Source organism: Neoarius graeffei, chromosome 7 (assembly GCF_027579695.1).
Source record: "Neoarius graeffei isolate fNeoGra1 chromosome 7, fNeoGra1.pri, whole genome shotgun sequence".
NCBI lineage: Eukaryota > Metazoa > Chordata > Actinopteri > Siluriformes > Ariidae > Neoarius > Neoarius graeffei.
Window position 1 is genome coordinate 60,414,907 of NC_083575.1, and position 20,765 is coordinate 60,435,671.

Here is a 20,765-nt window from a genome sequence, read left to right on the forward strand (position 1 = left end):
ACTCGGCTGAATGGATCATTACAAGCGTGCCCCCATCATGGCGCCCTAGTTACCGTTGCTATGGGGTCACGTGACAGTGCAAAGCCTCTATACGTGATCTTTTTTTTCACTAAAGCATGACTATCACCATCTTGTGGTCAGGGTTTTCAGCAAACCCTCTAACAGTTAACAGTTTTTGTGCTAGTAACAAATCACAGGCCTGCCATAGTTTAGTCGGATAGTCTGATCTACCCTATTCTTTGGATAGTGTCCCTTTTTCATGTGTAAATTACCGCGATTAAATGTACTCTCCTTTTAGTGAGACGGGAGGAATGGGGAAAATATGAGATGTATCTAATCTCTAGATTCACTATCTGCAGAATTACTGACTTCTTCATAAATTCAGCAAAAATAAACAACACAAGTACTGAGTGATATTTTGAGATGAAATATCAGAATGCGTATTGTTTTATTTTAATATAATTAAATATTACGAAAGTAAGTTAAAACAAACAAAACCCCAGGACGAGACATAGTGCTTCTGAATGTTTTCGGTATATAAGTACATAAATCAGGTTTTGAACTCATGTAACTATCTTCAAAAGTACTAGATTAACTGTTTAACTTTATTGAGTTTAAAGAGCAGGCAATTATTTGATCCAGCACCTTGATATTAAAGTTCGTGTTGTCAAATACAAACTCATTACTAAAGCCAGAAAAGCTAATAGTATGTCAGGATGGCCGAGCGGTCTAAGGCGCTGCGTTCAGGTCGCAGTCTCCCCTGGAGGCGTGGGTTCGAATCCCACTTCTGACAGTAAGTTTTTCACTCATTACGAAAACTCTTAAATACAAAAAGTACTCTCTAAAATACATCGAGTACTTTCAGCTTTGTGCGGTTGCGAGAAAAAGGAACACCCCTATTAATGATTAATTGTTCTCGAAGAGCTATATATATCCTCTTTCTTTAATTGGAAGGAAAGTTGTCTATTTTAAAAGTGCAAAAAAAATGGAGCTGACAGTAATAAATACTTAGCAAAACAGCAATTAATTTTCTGATCATGAAAACCTGAAAAGGAACAATATATTTAAGCAATATCGTATGAGCAAAAGTGTAGTTATACTGAATATCTGCACGGCTGAAATTCGCCCCAGTGGCAATATTGATTTTAGACAACAGTTTTATAAACAATAAATTAATATAGAGTGACATTTCAGACATAATATGGCCAAATGTAATGTTTATTTTTGCAGAAACTAGACTCACTTTATCGCCCTCAGCTCATCACATTTTGATTTGTACATTCCGGTTAAAGGTGCTTCAGGTGAAACTGGAATCCCTTCTTCCTTTTCATCTTCATCTGATGAGCTTTCATTTTTTACATCAGGAGTTATATTCCTAAAAAGTATTGTTTACCATGTCTGCTGATGTTCTTAACACTACAAGGAATGATTTCGAACTAGGAAGGGACCTTTTACAGGCCGAAGATAGACAAGCAGATTGATGCACACAGTAAAACATCCCAGGAAACCTTTGGAACACCATTCGAGCTATCAAATGTGGACCGGAACGAAATAGTGTATAAATACTAGATAATATCAATAAGCTTTATAATCTAATGAATGTACTCCTATCTTTGGCTATGCGGCTACCAGACTTTAATTTATTACAAATTACATATATGAACAGAGTGTAATGTGAAAACATTAGGGTGCATAGGCTTGCCTAAAATATGTTTTACACTAGGCTGGAAAGTAGACACTATTCAGTGATTAGATTTATTACTTGAATCCTAGGTATGATCTAATGCAGAGCAGAGCAGCATTTGTCTTCCCCAGATTATTGAAAATCAGACTCAGTTTTCTATATGTCTATTAGCTAAATCCTGTAGCTACATAGGTTTCCCAGAAATATATTTTGCTGTAGAATCGACTGCAAAGTATGAAGATGTTTTAGTTTATTAATTTCGCCCACCTCAAGCTGCAGCCTATCGGGCTCTTACGTTGAAAATCGGAACCGGAAGTGTGCGGCCTGTGAATTCTAGCAGGATGCGCGGATCCCGTTGAGGGATTTTTTTTTTTTTATTTAATATCCTCTTCGGCTCCGTTGAGAAAAATATAGCTATCGGAAACAAACATCTGCCATGTCCGAGACATACGGTAGGGAAACTTTATTTTCGTGCAGTAGTGTACAGGCTGAGTCCGGGAGGTTGTGCTGCATTAGTTTAGCAGGTGCCCCGATGGGATGCATCGCAATAATGATAATAATAATCATAATCATAGTAACGGCTCGCAGGCTATAGCTACGCCCGCGGGGAGTTACAGCTATCTCACTACAAGTACACGGTTTTTACTGCTTGGCTTGTTAGAGGAGCGATAAGGGAACTTTCTAGCACTTACAAAGTATGAAATATTTAAGTCAAATATTTAGAAACAGCACAGAGTGACTTTTCTCCAGGTTCCTGTCTGTTGTAATGTAAACAGCACAGTGAAGCCCGGAAGAAGCCGCTAGCTGGCAACATCCCATTATTGTATTTTTCAATCACAAATACATTATAATTGCTATTCGAAAGGACACAGAAACGTGGGATTGTTCAATACATACTACACAGTTGCATGTTTGATAAATTTGCAGCTGCTGTACCAGAGTACAAAGGTCCAAACCAGGTCTTGAGGTTAACAACACTGCACAGTTGAGTGTTTGTGGTTATGTTTGTGGTGTGCCACCAATATCAATTCAATGTTATTATGAGTTCCCTGTAGTGGAAAAGGCAAATGTTTTAAAGGATTCTAGGAATTTAATTTAAATAAGGAGTAGTAGACTAGAGTACAGTAAAACATTAATGTCCCAATGAGGCACTTTGCTTTACAGACAGTAGTCTAGCACAAATACATACAATACATAATGCGCAAACACAGTACAAAAAGAAAGAGAGATATGATAACATTTAGGTTTGTTTGTTTAAAAAAAACAATAGCAGATGGGACAAACGACAGTCTGTCTCTATTAGTGCTGCTGTCTATGGGAAGATGAAACCTCCTCCAGATGGAAACATCTGGAACTCAACATAAGTGTGTGTATACCTAGTGTGTATAACGAGACCACAATTTAAACCATGAGGTAGCGTGAAAAGACCTGCTTGAAAGAAGGCAGTTATTGACATTAGGCCGAGTTATAACTCAAGAAGACTCAAGGGTGAATATTTCAACTGACAGGGTACAAAAGCTGCTTTGAGGATATGAAAGACATTGGAGGCAGTAATAAAGAAATAGTACAGATACATAAGCTATTAGATATAATTCAGAATGCAAAATGAAAACCTTTCAACTGATATCTTAATACGTTTACTGTTTATGCCTGCATGTCTTGTTAGAAATTTTATATTAATTTTTCTTCATTTTGTCCAAAAAGTTTGCTGATAACTTAGCTCAGTTGGCTTAGTATTAAAGTAAGTATTAAACTTCATCGTGGATTGTGGCCTTTCATAGTACAGACACAAATTAACTAATCAGCTTAAGAATTAATAATAAATAAATAATAGTCTTTGTTTTCTCTGCAGATTTCCTGTTTAAGTTTCTCGTTATCGGGAACGCAGGAACTGGAAAATCATGTCTCCTTCACCAGTTCATAGAGAAGAAATGTATGTCAGCTTTCAATAACAATACACAAATTCATCTTAACCTCCTAAGGCCCAAGCTGTTTTTTTTACATGCATTTTTTATTTCTCTTTGCTATTTGGGCTTATTAGAACCTGATTAGAATAAAAACTAAGCATCATCTTTTGATAAGATGTACTTTTAGAGAAAAAGTATGTCCACATATGTGGATTCTTGTTCCGAATTTCCATAAAGTGCTGTCCACGCATGTGACCGCTAGGCCCTAGGAGGTTAAAGCCATGTCATGAGTAACAGGAATGTTTTGCACACGTATCAGAAGAATGTATTCCTTTTTTTTCTTCTTCTTCAGTCAAAGACGACTCAAATCATACAATTGGTGTGGAGTTTGGCTCAAAGATCATCAATGTGGTCAACAAATTTGTCAAACTCCAGATATGGGACACAGCAGGACAGGAAAGGTTCAGGTATGTTTATAGCTCTGTCACTCATTTAATCAGAGTCATGGCTGGAAAGCTGATTTACATTACTCTGATTTTTTTCACCATGTGATGGTTATTGATTGCCTTGCTGCTTTGTTTCAGTGCAGCTCGGTACTTTTAGTGAATTTAAACAGCCTGTCAATTGTTGACTTAATGTGGGAGTTGTTAACATGCCTTGTACAATATTAATTGAACACTAACCATTATCTTCCTCCCAGAGTTCAGTTTGCCTAAAATGGCCATGAAATATGTACCATTATACTAAAACATATTCTACCTTACACTTAGATTTTTTTTGTTCATTGATGTTTTTGTCTTGTGCTAAGCAGAGCAGGGAAACTAACTACCTGCTGAAATTATGGGTTCAATCCTGAGCTTGGGTTATCTTCTGTGCACAAACACTTCTCCTCTCTCGATTACATTCATTATGTCTTATATTAGATATGGTTAGTTTTTTCTTTTTTTATCACACATCTAGTTTTAAGTTTGTTTACCTGACATGTTTCGACGTACGTAACTGTCGTCTTCCTCAGAGTGTCACCGGATGTTGTTGGTGACGCATCTTATCAGCTGATGTTTCCGAAGGCGTGACCTTCCTGTCTGGTTTGACAGGTCGGTCACGCCTTCTACTGTCTGTTCGTCCCCTGCAAGATGGCACTCCAGGTATGGGAGAGCATGTATGCTCCCTCCCGGTTGATGGTCCTCGGGCTTCGCTTTCGGATCTCCATGGCCTCCCTGATCCAGCGCTGATGTTTATTATCTTCTGTGCGGATGACTCTGGCATTCCCCCAGTCCATAATGTGATTTTCTCTTTTGCAGTGATCTGTTATGGCTGATTTGTAATTTTCCTGTTGTGCCTTTTCTTTTATTGTTCGGGTTTGTCTTGTAGCTGTCTCCTTTTCGCACTCTTTCTTATGTTCATTTTTCCTTGTGGTGAAGCTCCTCCCTGTCTCCCCAATGTAAGTTTTATTGCATGATTGGCAATAAAGAAATGCAATAGCTGGCATATTGAAAACGGCCAAACCACCACCCAGCAACATCACCAAACTGGAAGCCAAAGCCATGAGAACATTAGCAAAAAATAAAGACATCACAATCCTCCCAGCAGACAAAGGCAGAACGACAGTTATCATGGACACCGATGAATATGAACAAAAGATGATGGAATTACTCAGTGACAACGCCTTTGAGAAATTAAGAAAAGACCCAACTGAAGACAAGAAAAAGAAACTCAAGGTACTACTCAAACCGTTACTCGATGAAAATAAAATAGATAAACAGGCATACAATCACCTAGTACCCACAGCCAACGTCATCCCCAGGATTTACGGCACACCAAAAATACACAAACTAGGAACACCATTACACCCCAGAGTAGACAGCATTGGCTCAGTGACATGCAACCTATCAAAAGCACTCGCCGAAATAATCAAACCATTACTAGGACTCACAGACCAACACTGCAAAAACTCAAAACAACTGGCAGAAGTACTAAAAAACCTCAAAATGCAGCAAGACGAAGTTTTCATATCACACGACGTCATATCTCTTTTCACCAGAACACCCACGGAAGCCACTATACAGGTAGTACAAGACAGACTAAAAACAGACAGGACGCTCAAGAAACGCACAAACCTCACAGTACAAGACATCACTCAACTCCTTCAATTCATCACCACATCCACATACTTTCAGTTCAGGAATACAATATACAGACAAAAGGAAGGTTTTGCCATGGGAGACCCACTATCGGCCATCATGTGCAGCTTTTTCATGGAAGACCTGGAGCAAAAAGCACTCGCTACAATACCGGCAGAATACAGACCAACACTCTGGAAACGTTACGTGGATGATATACTGGAAAAAGTGAAGACGGGATACACTCAACAACTCACCGACCATCTCAACACCATAGACAATACCGGCAACATAAAATTCACACATGAAGAGGAAACGGAGAAGTCAATAGCATTTTTGGACCTTAAAATACAACATACAGAAGATGGGGACATCAAAATAAAAGTACACAGAAAACCCACACACACCGACCGATATATAAACTGGACTTCTGAACACCCCATAATGCACAAAATATCAGTAGTTAGAACATTACATGAACGCGCAGCAATAATTACAGATCCACAGGACAAAGAACAGGAAGAACAACATATACAACATGCGCTGAAGGCATGTCAATATCCACAGTGGGCAATATCCAAAGGGGCAGAACAGGTCAAGAACAACAAAACACAGAAGAAAGAGAAAAAACAAAGCAACAAACAAGAACACGGGGAGTAGTAACATTACCATACATCAGAGGAATAACGGAATGCATTCAAAGAGCAATGAGGAAACACAACATTAACACACCTGTCAAACCATACACAACACTCCATCAGATCCTGGTTCATCCCAAAGACAGAATACATCCAGAAAACAAATGCAACACCATATATGAGATTCCATGCCAATCATGCAATAAAACCTACATTGGGGAGACAGGGAGGAGCTTCACCACAAGGAAAAATGAACATAAGAAAGAGTGCGAAAAGGAGACAGCTACAAGACAAACCCGAACAATAAAAGAAAAGGCACAACAGGAAAATTACAAGTCAGCCATAACAGATCACTGCAAAAGAGAAAATTACATTATGGACTGGGGGAATGCCAGAGTCATCTGCACAGAAGATAATAAACATCAGCGCTGGATCAGGGAGGCCATGGAGATCCGAAAGTGAAGCCCGAGGACCATCAACCAGGATGAGGGAGCATACATGCTCTCCCATACCTGGAGTGCCATCTTGCAGGGGACGAACAGACAGTAGAAGGCGTGACCGACCTGTCAAACCAGACAGGAAGGTCACGCCTTCGGAAACATCAGCTGATAAGATGCGTCACCAACAACATCTGGTGACACTCTGAGGAAGACGATAGTTACGTACGTCTAAACATGTCAGGTAAACAAACCTAAAACTAGATGTCTGATAAAAAAAGAAAAAACTAACCACAAACACTTCTCACTGTCAGAAAACTTGCAGGCAGATGGCTTAGCTGTGCTAGATTGCCAGTGAGAGAGAGAGAGAGAAAAGAAAGAACTTTATTCATCACACGTTTATGAAATTCCTCTCTGCATTTAACCCATCTGAAGCAGTGAACAGGCACACGTGAGCAATGAGCACACACACATACCCAGAGCAGTGGGCAGCCATGCTAACAGCGCCCGGGGAGCAGTTGGGAGTTAGGTGCCTCGCTCAAGGGCACCTCAGCCCAAGGCCGTCCCATATTAACCTAACCGCATGTCTCTGAACTTGCTGTGAGGCGACTGTGCTAACCACTTACAGGCATGTGAAAAAATTAGGACACCTCATGAAATCCTGTGTATTTTAAAATATATTTGGACATATGGGTATTTAATGTAAATTTTAATTAAAATGAGGGATCCAAGTAATATAACTAAACAATAAAAAAATAAGAAAAGCCTTTTTAAAACTTTCTGTAAAATTTAATTAAAAAATAATGCAATTTCTGGTGAGGAATAAATTAGGACACCCCCCTATGTTATCCCTCTTAAAATGTTGAAAATCCCAAACAGGTGCATCACGTCAGGTGCACATGATTAGTACATCGTTACCCAGCATTTGAATGGAGCCTTGCCCTATTTAAACCTCAAATTTAGTTTGGTGTGGCCCTGACAGTTGGGATGTTGAGGTGAGCGCCATGGTGAGGTCTAAAGAGCTTCCTGATGCCCTCAGAAAGAAGATTGTGGCCGCTTACGACTCTGGTAAAGGATTCAAAAAGATTTCAAAAGCATTTAACATTAGCCATTCCACCATTCGCAAAATTATTTACAAGTGGAGGACATTTAAAACAACTGCCACCATGCCAAGATCTGGCCGTCCGAGCAAGTTTACCCCAAGAGCAGAACGCAAGATGGTCAAAGAGGTCCTGAAAAATCCTAAAGTGTCATCAAGGGAATTACAGCAGGTTCTGGCAACTGTCAATGTGAAAGTGCACGACTCTACCATCAGAAAGAGACTGCACAAGTGTGACTTGCATGGGAGGTGTGCAAGGAAGAAACCTTTGCTCTCTAAAAAAAACATCAAGGCCAGACTGAAGTTTGCCAGAGAGAACATAGACAAAGACCACGACTTCTGGAATAAGGTTCTTTGGACAGATGAGTCTAAAATTGAATTATTTGGACACCAGAACAGAAGACATGTTTGGCGTAAACCAAATACAGCCTTCCAAGAAAAGAACCTCATACCAACTGTAAAGCATGGAGGGGGCAGTGTCATGGTTTGGGGATGCTTTGCTGCAGCAGGACCTGGCCAACTCACCATCATAGAATCCACCATGAATTCTACTGTGTATCAGAGGGTGCTTGAAGAAAATGTGAAACCATCTGTCAAAAAATTAAAGCTGAAGCGTAACTGGATACTGCAACAAGACAATGACCCAAAGCATACCAGCAAATCCACCAAGGACTGGCTAAAAAAGAAGAAGTGGAGAGTCCTGGAATGGCCAAGTCAAAGCCCTGATCTTAATCCCATCGAAATGCTGTGGGGTGACTTGAAACGGGCTGTACATGCAAGACACCCCTCAAACATCTCACAGCTAAAAGAATTCTGCATTGAGGAGTGGGCCAAACTTTCTCCTGATCGATGTCAGAGACTGGTAAAAGGCTACAAAATGCGTCTCGTTGAAGTTATATCAGCCAAAGGGGGCAACACTAGCTACTAGGGGGTAGGGTGTCCTAACTTTTTCCTCCATTGAAATACATACTTTATTTTTTTTCTTTTTTTGGATTTGTCAAACAATGTTCATTTTTGTTGTTAAATTGCAATCAAATCACTTTCTTTTTGAAAAATACATAAAAACATGCCTGGATATTGGTATGTGTACCATTTCTAAATAAAAAGCTGATTATTTAATGGGGTGTCCTAATTTTCTCACATGCCTGTACATCACCGTGCTGCCCAAAGAAAGAATGAATATGGGCTGGCATGCCATCCAGGGTGAATTTTTGCCTCCAGTTTTGCCTGGATAGGCATCGGCTTCATCACAGCCTTGACCAAGATAATTCACTTGCTAATGAGTAATAATATCAAAAGTGTTTTATATTTTACAAGAGTTATGAATCTGTGCTAGGTAAGTATTTTATGTTAACTAATTACATTGCAGTAGTTTTCCTATTCTGTATGTAACAGACATGTTTGCCTCCTCAGATCTGTAACACGAAGCTATTACAGAGGGGCAGCAGGAGCTCTCCTTGTCTATGACATCACCAGGTAAGTTAATAGTAACAGGTCATGTAATCCATCCTGTTACAAATAAAGCCCAGATTTTCATGTACTGAGAGCTAAAACATTTCCAATTGTCAATATCTGGGCTTTATTACTTAAACCTGTTGGCGCAATTGGTCGTAAGTGGCTGTAACATAATTAGATTTTAAAAAAATATATATATATATATATACACACACAACCCCGATTCCAAAAAAGTTGGGACAATGTACAAATTGTAAATAAAAACAGAATGCAATGATGTGGAAGTTTCAAAATTCCATATTTTATTCAGAATAGAACATAGATGACATATCAAATGTTTAAACTGAGAAAATGTGTCATTTAAAGAGAAAAATTAGGTGATTTTAAATTTCATAACAATAACACATCTCAAAAAAGTTGGGACAAGGCCATGTTTACCACTGTGAGACATCCCCTTTTCTCTTTACAACAGTCTGTAAACGTCTGGGGACTGAGGAGACAAGTTGCTCAAGTTTAGGGATAGGAATGTTAACCCATTCTTGTCTAATGTAGGATTCTAGTTGCTCAACTGTCTTAGGTCTTTTTTTGTCGTATCTTCCGTTTTATGATGCGCCAAATGTTTTCTATGGGTGAAAGATCTGGACTGCAGGCTGGCCAGTTCAGTACCCGGACCCTTCTTCTACGCAGCCATGATACTGTAATTGATGCAGTATGTGGTTTGGCATTGTCATGTTGGAAAATGCAAGGTCTTCCCTGAAAGAGACATCATCTGGATGGGAGCATATGTTGCTCTAGAACCTGGATATACCTTTCAGCATTGATGGTGTCTTTCCAGATGTGTAAGCTGCCCATGCCACACGCACTAATGCAACCCCATACCATCAGAGATGCAGGCTTCTGAACTGAGCGCTGATAATAACTCAGGTCATCCTTCTCCTCTTTAGTCCGAATGACACAGCGTCCCTGATTTCCATAAAGAACTTCAAATTTTGATTTGTCTGACCACAGAACAGTTTTCCACTTTGCCACAGTCCATTTTAAATGAGCCTTGGCCCAGAGAAGACGTCTGCGCTTCTGGATCATGTTTAGATACGGCTTCTTCTTTGAACTATAGAGTTTTAGCTGCCAATGGCGGATGGCACGGTGAATTGTGTTCACAGATGATGTTCTCTGGAAATATTCCTGAGCCCATTTTGTGATTTCCAATACAGAAGCATGCCTGTATGTGATGCAGTGCCATCTAAGGGCCCGAAGATCACGGGCACCCAGTATGGTTTTCTGGCCTTGACCCTTACGCACAGAGATTTTTCCAGATTCTCTGAATCTTTTGATGATATTATGCACTGTAGATGATGATATGTTCAAACTCTTTGCAATTTTACACTGTCGAACTCCTTTCTGATATTGTTCCACTATTTGTCGGCGCAGAATTGGGGGGATTGGTGATCCTCTTCCCATCTTTACTTCTGAGAGCCGCTGCCACTCCAAGATGCTCTTTTTATACCCAGTCATGTTAATGACCTATTGCCAATTGACCTAATGAGTTGCAATTTGGTCCTCCAGCTGTTCCTTTTTTGTACCTTTAACTTTTCCAGCCTCTTATCGTCCCAACTTTTTTGAGATGTGTTGCTGTCATGAAATTTCAAATGAGCCAATATTTGGCATGAAATTTCAAAATGTCTCACTTTCAACATTTGATATGTTGTCTATGTTCTATTGTGAATACAATATCAGTTTTTGAGATTTGTAAATTATTGCATTCCGTTTTTATTTACAATTTGTACTTTGTCCCAACTTTTTTGGAATCGGGGTTGTATGTGTGTGTAATATATATACTACCATGAATTGATGGATGGATAACATAATAATGAATGGATTAAAAAAGCATGCTGTTATAAGAAAAATGCATAATAATTTTTATTTTATTAACTTCGCCAGATAACAATGTAAGGCAAGGTAACCGCAACAACCTTAGTTGGCCAATTACTGTGGGCCTGTAAATTTTTGCCTGATGATAATCTTTCTGTAATCAGATGGAAGGGTTTTTTGTTTGTCTGCTTGTTTGTTTTTGGAAGAAGTCTCCAATGTTGGCAATTTGTAAGTGTCATTATGTTTTCTATATACCAACAGCTGAAAGTTTCAAAGCTGGGCATGTTGAATTTAAAGGATAAGAATTGTAACAACGGATTTTTCTGTTATTCAGAACAGTTGTTATATCGGTACATTTACACCTAGTGGGGGACCTTTCTGTATTGCAATTAACTGCCAAGCAGTTTAATTTCCAAAGGTGGTTAGCCTTGCTGCCAGATATGATTACCTGGAGAAGTTTACCTGCAAAAGCTTGTATTCTGAGGACCAGAAGCCCAGGAAAGGAGGCTGTGTTCCATTTTGAGGCAAAGTGACAGAGATGGTGTTCCACTTGAGAAGAAGCAAAAGAACAACAAGAAGCTGAGAAAAGGACATAATATGAACAGTAAAGAGCATCCTTACTCCAAGATACAGTAGAGTCCTTTCATAGAGGTCAAAATAGAAAGCAAAACAGAAAAGACAAAGCAACCAAGCTAAAGGAGAAGAAACAGAAGGCAAATAAACTTTCACTTCCATCACAGTCATGATCTGTAAAGAACAGTTGTCTCAAGATCAAGGCTAGGAAAGCCCATCTTGAAGAGCTGAGAGAAAAAGGAGAAAATGAAGCCAATAATGGGGAAGAGAATATTTGATGGACTAAGGTCCTCTACAAGGCTGAGAGCATGAAAATCAAGGACATTGAAGAGCTTCTCTATGCTTTCTTGAAGAGGAAGTAGGAAAGGAAGGAAAAAGAAATTGGCTGGAAGAAATCAGTGCATGGTAGAGATGCAGATTGAAGATGCAGAAGAGACATGATTAAAGATGCAGAAACATACAGAAATGCAAGCAGAACAAGATAGAGAAGTGTAAATAGAGGGCCAGGAAGAAAGGTAGGGTGCTGTTTGAGGATATAAAGAAGGCTGCTGTGGAGGGAGAGGAAATGAAATGAAGAACTGAGAGAAACGAGTCAGTTAAGTGAAAAGTAAGAAAAAGACAAATGCCATACTCTGATGCTATTCTGTTAAGCTGTGCTACTGTGTGTAACAGTGGTGTTTATAACTCAGTTAATGAAATGATGATTATCTGTTGAATTCAAATGTGTGTAAGTAGGGAAAACAAAAAATATGCAGATATGCAGAGTAGGTTTTGGAAACAGTGATATGCCTTTATTGAGTCTGTCACGATACCTTTTATTTTGTGAGAAAGAGTTAGTGTGTCAGCCTACTCTGTAGCTTTGTGGTTAAATAAATACAGTTTTGATGCTTACATTTCACTGTTTAAAAATGTCTGGTGAGATAAGAGCTGTTTATATGTGCTATAACATAAGTGCTAACAGGAGCTATCTTGTTTGGCAGACATTAAATGTAACTATAAATGGATAAAAAGTATGGCATCTTTCTGTAATTAAAAAATTAATCGTTGGCAAATTGCTGTGGTATAAGAGGAATAAAACACTTTGATAAATGCTGCAGTAGGAAAATAATTAACTGTTGATTATTTTCCCATAACACTTATCATGTTATATTTGGTATTTAGCAGCCATCTGCTCGTGAAGTCTGATGTCAGTAGCCATTTCTGGAGCCAAATGCCCCTTCAGTATTGTCACTGTAGACACTTTGTTGGTAGATTTGGCTAATTTTCTTTAGACCCTTTTAGCAACTTTTTATTTAAAAAAAAAAAACTAGTGGGGCGGCACGGTGGTGTAGTGGTTAGCGCTGTCGCCTCACAGCAAGAAGGTCCTGGGTTTGAGCCCCGGGGCCGGCGAGGGCCTTTCTGTGTGGAGTTTGCATGTTCTCCCCGTGTCCGCGTGGGTTTCCTCCGGGTGCTCCGGTTTCCCCCACAGTCCAAAGACATGCAGGTTAGGTTAACTGGTGACTCTAAATTGACCGTAGGTGTGAATGTGAGTGTGAATGGTTGTCTGTGTCTATGTGTCAGCCCTGTGATGACCTGGCGACTTGTCCAGGGTGTACCCCGCCTTTCGCCCGTAGTCAGCTGGGATAGGCTCCAGCTTGCCTGCAACCCTGTAGAACAGGATAAAGCGGCTAGAGATAATGAGATGAGATGAAAAACTAGTGACAAATCTAACAACTTTTTCAGCACACATTAGTGACTACCTTGAACTCAATATGGCTCTGCAGCTCATGTCACAGCTGCTGTTTATATGAATGTACAAAGCAGGTTGGCTGGACTTGGTGTAACTCCTCACTTGTGCTTGCCACCAGTCACTGATAACCATGGTCCCCCCGACCAATCACTGATCACCGCAGTTTGTCCCACCCTCTTGCCTCTTTATTCATCATTTTAAACTTTTTTTTTTAGATATTGCATTTTATAAGTACTAAAAGCAAGTAAACATTTTCCTTCATGGCAGTTGCATGATTCTTTTGGACTCAGATGATCTATACAAACAACGAGGGACACAGCACTGTGCCATGTCACGAAGATGAGGCATGGCCCTGGAAATATGGTCATTACATCACGACTTAACACGCAGATTGCATTTATACCTCATATTGGTTTGGTGCGAAGTGTACTTTTTGCCTTTGTGGAATATTTAAAACTGTAATGATATACAAGTTGTACTTCTCATACCTTTTCAATATTTTTCTAATTTTCTCATCAGTCGGGAGACATATAATGCTCTGACCAACTGGTTGACAGATGCTAGGATGTTAGCCAGTCAGAACATCGTTATCATCCTGTGTGGCAATAAGAAGGATCTGGATGCTGATCGGGAGGTCACCTTTCTGGAGGCATCTCGTTTTGCTCAGGAGAATGGTGCGTCTGCCTGATTAAAAATATACAAATCTCGAGTATATACACTGCATCCTACTAAAACCACGTTTTAAACTTTACTGTCTATGCATATTAATTAAAAAAATCCATATTAAGATTGTATTTTAAGTTTTATTTAGATTTTCAAAATATTAAATCCAGTATTGTATAAATAAGTATTCTTTTGGGCTATTTTTATCTCTTGTGTAGTTTTAACTGTTTTAAAAGTCATGTCACAATTATTACTGAGAACTTTGCACCACAAGAGGCCACTGCAGGATTGTAAATTAGCTCTAACATCCCAGGGACTACCAGGTTCTTATTTCAGTGAAGGGTGCCCCACTCCCACCCCCCTCCAGAAGAAACCTGACCAAGATGGAAAACGGCCAACGAATGTATTCAAAACCAATATCAAATCAGACCACTGGAGGTTTACCTACAATGTTGTTTAATTCATAAAATAAAGCTTATATATTTGTGTACTCTAGAGCTCATGTTTCTTGAGACCAGTGCTTTAACAGGGGAAAACGTGGAAGAGGCCTTTGTCCAGTGTGCACGCAAAATCCTCAACAAAATAGAATCAGGTAAAAAGCACAGAGTCCAGATGGAATCAGTGTGCCATGTAATTTAGGATGTCCTCTTCTAATAGGATTTTGTTGTGCTGGTCAGGTGAGCTGGATCCAGAACGGATGGGTTCAGGGATTCAGTATGGCGATGCAGCGCTACGGCAGCTTCGTTCCCCGAGACGAGCTCAGGCTGAGAGCGTGCAGGAGTGTGGATGTTAGAGCCCTACAGCGAGGTGAGACCAAACTTTTAAAATTAGTGGTTCCTCATATGTGAATAACCAGAACACAGGTCTGTGGAATTTCTTCAGCTGTGTTGGGCTGCATAAATACGGCTGAATAAAGAAAATATTTTCCAAGTGCATAAGTGTACCTCTGGCATTCTGAATCCAGGCAACTGAGACAAACTCTGTCACCTTTGCCTCGCAGATATAGTCGATGCACTGGAGATGGATTGCTGCTCTTATGCACAGCTCTTTAAACACTACACTCGCTAAAAATAGTAAGGCTTTCTAGAATTTTCATAAGGGATATAATAGGTCACATTCAGATATTTCAGATCTGTTCTTCGTTTAGTAGTAGAAGTGTGTACACGTTTGCATCTTGCTTGTGGCAGGATTTAACTCCATCTAACAGTGTGCCTGAAATATCTTAGTATTTTTGCACCAAACAATTTTTATTGCTAATTTCATTCAGTGATTGATCAATTTAAAATTATGTATTAATATATGTAAGAAAATAGAAAGCATTTTTGAGTCTCATTGTCTCTGCTGTTTGCATTCATAGTTTCAGTGTTACCTTTTTGGGATTGTTTTTAAGGCTGAATTTGACATTGTAGAGTACTGTATAATATGACCGATAGTCACCTAAAAGTATTACTATATGTAGTACTTAATAATACTTAAGTTATAATATCTGACTACTTAAAACCAGAAACAAGTAAGACATTTCTGTGAAGGGTATCAGGCTGAAGTCTGGGAGGGTCAACATGTGTTGACCAGATTTAGCCCACCAGCACCAAATTAGCAAAATTTGATGTCTGTAAGAAGTGAAATTTTAGAGTGAAAATATAAATCAATCTTTCTAGGACTGTAGGCACCCCATGATTGGAGTTTAACACTCCTAGTCTATTATAATGACCTGTCCTATATGATTTCCCTTCCCTTTCCCTCTTGTCTGTAAAAGGATGTTGGTGGTAGCAGCTCAACAGCATCTGTTCTGTATTTAGTTTGCTCAGGGAAGGCGGAGTCCACTTTAATATAGGCAGCTATTTTGGTCATTAATGCCCCCTGAGCCCTGATCAGGTTTGCTTCTGCATGCCCGAGTGACGATGAGACAGCGATGCTGAGCCACACTGAGCATATCCTTCTCTAGCCTCCCCCCCACACATTCACAGATATACACCCAGGGTCACAGTCTTTCCCAACTAGAGTAAGAACAAGTGCCTAAACCTTTATTCCCACCCCTAGAACTTATCATTTAGACTGCACTCACACTCAAATACAGAACAGTGCAGGCTATCAGTTATATTTAACTCCAGACTCTGTGTCCTTCCCAGACCCTTAGCATCTTAGGCACCTTATTTGGCTACTTTGGAATGCTAACCAGAAATAGAGAACCAAGGTGGTCCAGTCCAAGGTATCTATGAAAGGAGAAGGCTAATTAACAGCCAGTTACTTATAGACAGTGTTATACTCAATACACAGAAATGTATAAGAAGGTGACCAGTTTGGGTCTTGGTTAGTAAAAATTAGGAACTTTTTGAAAATGATCTGGCTTGCATTTGCACCATAAATTCAGTATATACTAGTGCATCTCAAAAAATTAGAATATTGTGAAAAAGTTCAATATTTTCCATCAGTTATTTAAGAAAGTGAAAATGTTATATATTATAGACTCATTACACATAAACTAAAATGTTTCAAGCATTTTTCTATTTTAATTTTAATCAGTATGGCATACAGTACAAAAACATAAAAAAAACCCATCTCAAAATATTAGAATATTTCATTTCGAGTTTGAGTAAAACAGTATGAACACAGTGTATCTCTCGGTCTAGTTCAGTACACACAACCACAATCATGGGGAAGACTGCTGACTTGACTGTTGTCCAGAAGGTGATCACTGATGCCCCCCACAAGGAGGGTAAGCCACAAAAGGTCATTGCTGAAAAGGGTGGCTGGAAAAGGTGCACAAGCAACAGGGATGGCCGCAGTCTTGAGAGGATTGTCAAGAAAAGTTGATTCAAGAACTTGGGAGAGCTTCACAAGGAGTGGACTGAGACTGGTGTCAGTGTATCAAGACCCATCACGAACAGACATCTTCAAGAAAGGGGATACAACTTTCACATTCCTAATATCAAGCTACTCCTGAGCCAGAGACAATGTCAGAAGTGTCTTATCTGGGCTAAGGAGAGAAAGAAATGGACTGTTTCTCAGTGGTCCAAAGTCCTCTTTTCAGATGAAAGTACATTTTGCATTTAATTTGGAAATCACGGTTCTAGAGTCTGGAGGAAGAGTGGAGAGGCACAGAATCCAAGGTGTTTGAAGCCCAGTGTGAAGTTTCCACAGTCTGTGATGATTTGGGGTGCCATGTCATCTGCTGGTGTTGGTCCACTGTATTTTATCAAGTCCAAAGTCAGCACAGCCATCTACCAGGAGATTTTAGAGCACTTCATGCTTCCATCTGCTGACGAGCTTTTTGGAGATGCTGATTTCCTTTTCCAGCAGGACTTAGCACCTACCCACAGTGCCAAAACTACTACCAAATGGTTTGTTGACCATGATATTACTGTGTTTGATTGGCCAGCCAACTTGCCTGACCTGAACCCCATAGAGAATCTATGGGGTATTGTCAAGAGGAAGATGAGAAACACCCGACCCAAAAATACAGATACACTGAAGGCCACCATCAAAGCAACCTGGGCTTCAATAACACCTCAGCAGTGCCACAGACTGATCACCTCCATGCCACACCACATTGATACAGTAATTCATGGTAGAGGAGCCCCAACCAAGTATTGAGTGTATAAATGAATATACTTTTCAGAAGTTGGACATTTCTGTATTGTAAATCCTTTTTTTGATTGATCTTAGGGAATATTCTAATAATTTGAGATACTGGATTTCTGATTTTCATGAGCTATAAGCCATAATCATCAAAATTAAAACAAAAAAGGCTTTAAATATTTCACTTTACATGTAATGAATATAGAATATATGAAGGTTTACCTTTTTGAATTAAATTATGAAAAAAAGGAATTTTTTCATGGTATTCTAATTTTTTGAAATGCGCTAGTATTTATTACATATGTAATTTATTACCTATCAGTTAAATAAGGCAACAAGGATGTATTTGCGCTGCCTGACAAATGCATTTGGCATAGAGAATACCAGATATTAAGTCCAATAGTTCAATGCTAATTAACAATTATTCACTGAAGGCTCAGTGAATATCGGTGAATAATAACCAAGACAAATTCAAGATTATTATTCACCGATATTACTGAGCCTGAGGCAGATAAGTGTTTTAGTATAAATACACAGGTGATTTATTAAAAAAAATTTATTTAAACAAAAAATAATTTATTTCAATCTTCAAAAGCGGCATGCAAATGTAATGTGCGCAGACTTCTGTCACTCATCTATGCCAAGTCACATAAAATACTTTGTTTTGGAATAGATAAAATCAGTAACAATTCCACCTTACCTTTGAATAGTTTTAGACCAAATTTACGAGCATCTTTAGTGCTTTTAGGAACAGCATTTTACTTCATAATTTGTAATTCTTCCTTACTTACGGTGACAAAGCCACTGGTCGCCATTTTGCCAAGTCACTTGAGGTGATTATCGAGAAATAGTCCGAATCTCTCGACCAATCAGCACACGCGATTTCCTATACTCGCCTTCATATTTATACTAAAGCAAATTATTATTATTATTATGTGAATGGTGATTGTGCATATATTCAGTTACTTTAATGATTTGGTTCTTCAGGCAGTGTCTATTAAGACTATGCACCTATTTTCATTTATACCACAGCACTGTTGAATTCTTGATTCTGGTTGATGAGAATGTGTTGATTAATTTTCTATAGCAGCACTCTCTGATAGTAAAGTTATTCAAAATACTGACTTGTATTAATGTGCTTGTTCCAATATGTTATTGTTTTTATAGTAGCGCAGACTCTCCATATAATGTAAGACTAATAAAATAGAATAAAATCATGATTTACCAAAGAAAAGCAAATAATCGATATGTTTTATGTTAGGAGACAGTGTCAGCACTTTGTAGCAGTAACACGACCAACTTTAAAATTTTGTTTTCTTAAATATAAAGGAGCAAAAAGAGACTTGTGAGGTGATGACTCTTAATAGCTGTTATAATGTAAGTGATAAGACCTGTAAAGTGCTGTGGTGTTCCACAACAAAATGTAAAAATAAACTGAAAAGGAAGACTTGTCATTCATAATTTGTTTTAAAAATTGTAATTGCTGACAGATCACTAAAACATAATAATATGCTGTTATAAGGAAATAATCAACTTTGTGCTAGTAATAGCCCATCACTTTGTGTCTGGCTACATTACACCACCCCACCATTGATTATTTTTCCTTAACTGCACGCCCTGCTGATTTATTCCTTACTTATTTTCAAGGTTTCATTTATTTCTCCACAGAACGTTTTGTAAAAACTATTTTGGGAATGGGACAGCAGACCCAAAACAGTGGAGAAACTCTTCCCTCTCCTTCCTTTTACTTCGGTTCAGACAAGTCTGAGATCTTGGGACGCTGTTGTGCTCTAGAACAATCTGGGCCAAAGCAAAGACACCAACCGAGGATGATGAATGTAGGCCCTTGCTGAACGTTCTAAGCTAAGCCTAACCCACTTAACCCTCTATTTCCTGTCCTTCTCCCATTAAAGTATTTAGGTCTTGTGTAAAGAAGAACTTAAATCATTATTTTGAAGCATGTTTATGGACTGCATTTCCATAACTTGAATGATTAGGTTTTATCAGCTCAGGAGTGCTATTGGTTAGGTCATATGGCCAATGTATCATTTGATCTGGTAAAGAAATGTACTGATATATCACCATGTTTTTATAAATGCGATTGCTTTCTTTGGAAAGCATGCACTGTTTAATTTCATTGTTTTGCTTTTATTTTTGCACATATATACAACATATATCAGAAGTTGTTACTTTTAAAACCTGGAATGTCAAATGATAGTATATATTGAATCACAAACCTGTCTTCTATTCATATATAATAGTGAAAAATATAAAAAAAAATGAAATGCATTCAGAAGTCACTGTTACATAATGTTACCTTACACAGCATACTTAAATGCTGTTGTCCTGTTTGAAAGTGTTCATTTGACTAACTCCATGCCAAGTGTTATTAAACATAGTCTCACATTTTAAAAATGCAATTGCTATGTATCTGCATTCAGCTTCATTCATACATTTACGGAAAATGTGTGTTCAGGCCTATATTTAATTTATTCTTAATTCAGCTGTGTTACTGAGAACGGGGAGGGTTGTCTAATTTCAACACTGAATGCATACATTGCTGAAAGTATTTATAATTAGCTGATAGTGGGAGCACATACTTCACAGGGCCTACAAGATATGAACAAAGCCACTTTTCTGAGGGGAGAGGACAATTGTGTAACAATCATTACTTGATGCTTTTTTTTTTAATCTAATACACCTGTAAAAAGACAAGATGGATGCAAAGCTAGGACCAGCCCAAGTTCAGATATGACATAATTTATTGTGATGAAAGAATTACGATATGGTCCAGCCTTACTTGGAAACATCAGCTGGCTTACACTGAAACTCCTATCAAACAGATGCTAATATTATATTAAAAATATTTTTAATATGATTTCCCCCTGTGTATCTCCATGTTGTACAATAAGTTTGGATGGCATACCTGTGAATAATAAAGGTAATAGAAAAATACAAAAATACTGTGAGAAACCTTAAAAAGCTTTATTAATACATTTGAGAAACACATTG

General features: G+C 38.6%; 1 protein-coding gene and 1 non-coding gene across 2 annotated transcripts; both read left to right on the plus strand.

Annotated features, from left to right (window-relative positions):
* The first annotated feature begins 710 nt into the window (after positions 1-710).
* On the plus strand, positions 711-793 carry trnal-cag (transfer RNA leucine (anticodon CAG)). Its single transcript has one exon. It is a non-coding gene; the product is annotated as a tRNA-Leu (tRNA).
* A 1,214-nt stretch (positions 794-2,007) lies between these two features.
* rab4a (RAB4a, member RAS oncogene family) lies at positions 2,008-20,631 on the plus strand. The gene is made up of 8 exons (XM_060926164.1): positions 2,008-2,136; positions 3,537-3,617; positions 3,944-4,058; positions 9,299-9,361; positions 14,031-14,185; positions 14,671-14,766; positions 14,852-14,981; positions 19,422-20,631. Exons 1-7 carry the CDS (start codon positions 2,121-2,123, stop codon positions 14,965-14,967), a joined length of 642 nt encoding a protein of 213 aa, XP_060782147.1. The 5' UTR covers positions 2,008-2,120; the 3' UTR covers positions 14,968-14,981; positions 19,422-20,631.
* The last annotated feature ends 134 nt before the right edge of the window (positions 20,632-20,765 follow it).

Coding starts and splice junctions, on each gene's coding strand:
- rab4a (XM_060926164.1), top strand. Junction 3,618..3,943: donor CCAGTTCATAGAGAAGAAAT/GTATGTCAGCTT, acceptor CTTCTTCTTCAG/TCAAAGACGACTCAAATCAT. Junction 14,186..14,670: donor TCGTTTTGCTCAGGAGAATG/GTGCGTCTGCCT, acceptor TGTGTACTCTAG/AGCTCATGTTTCTTGAGACC.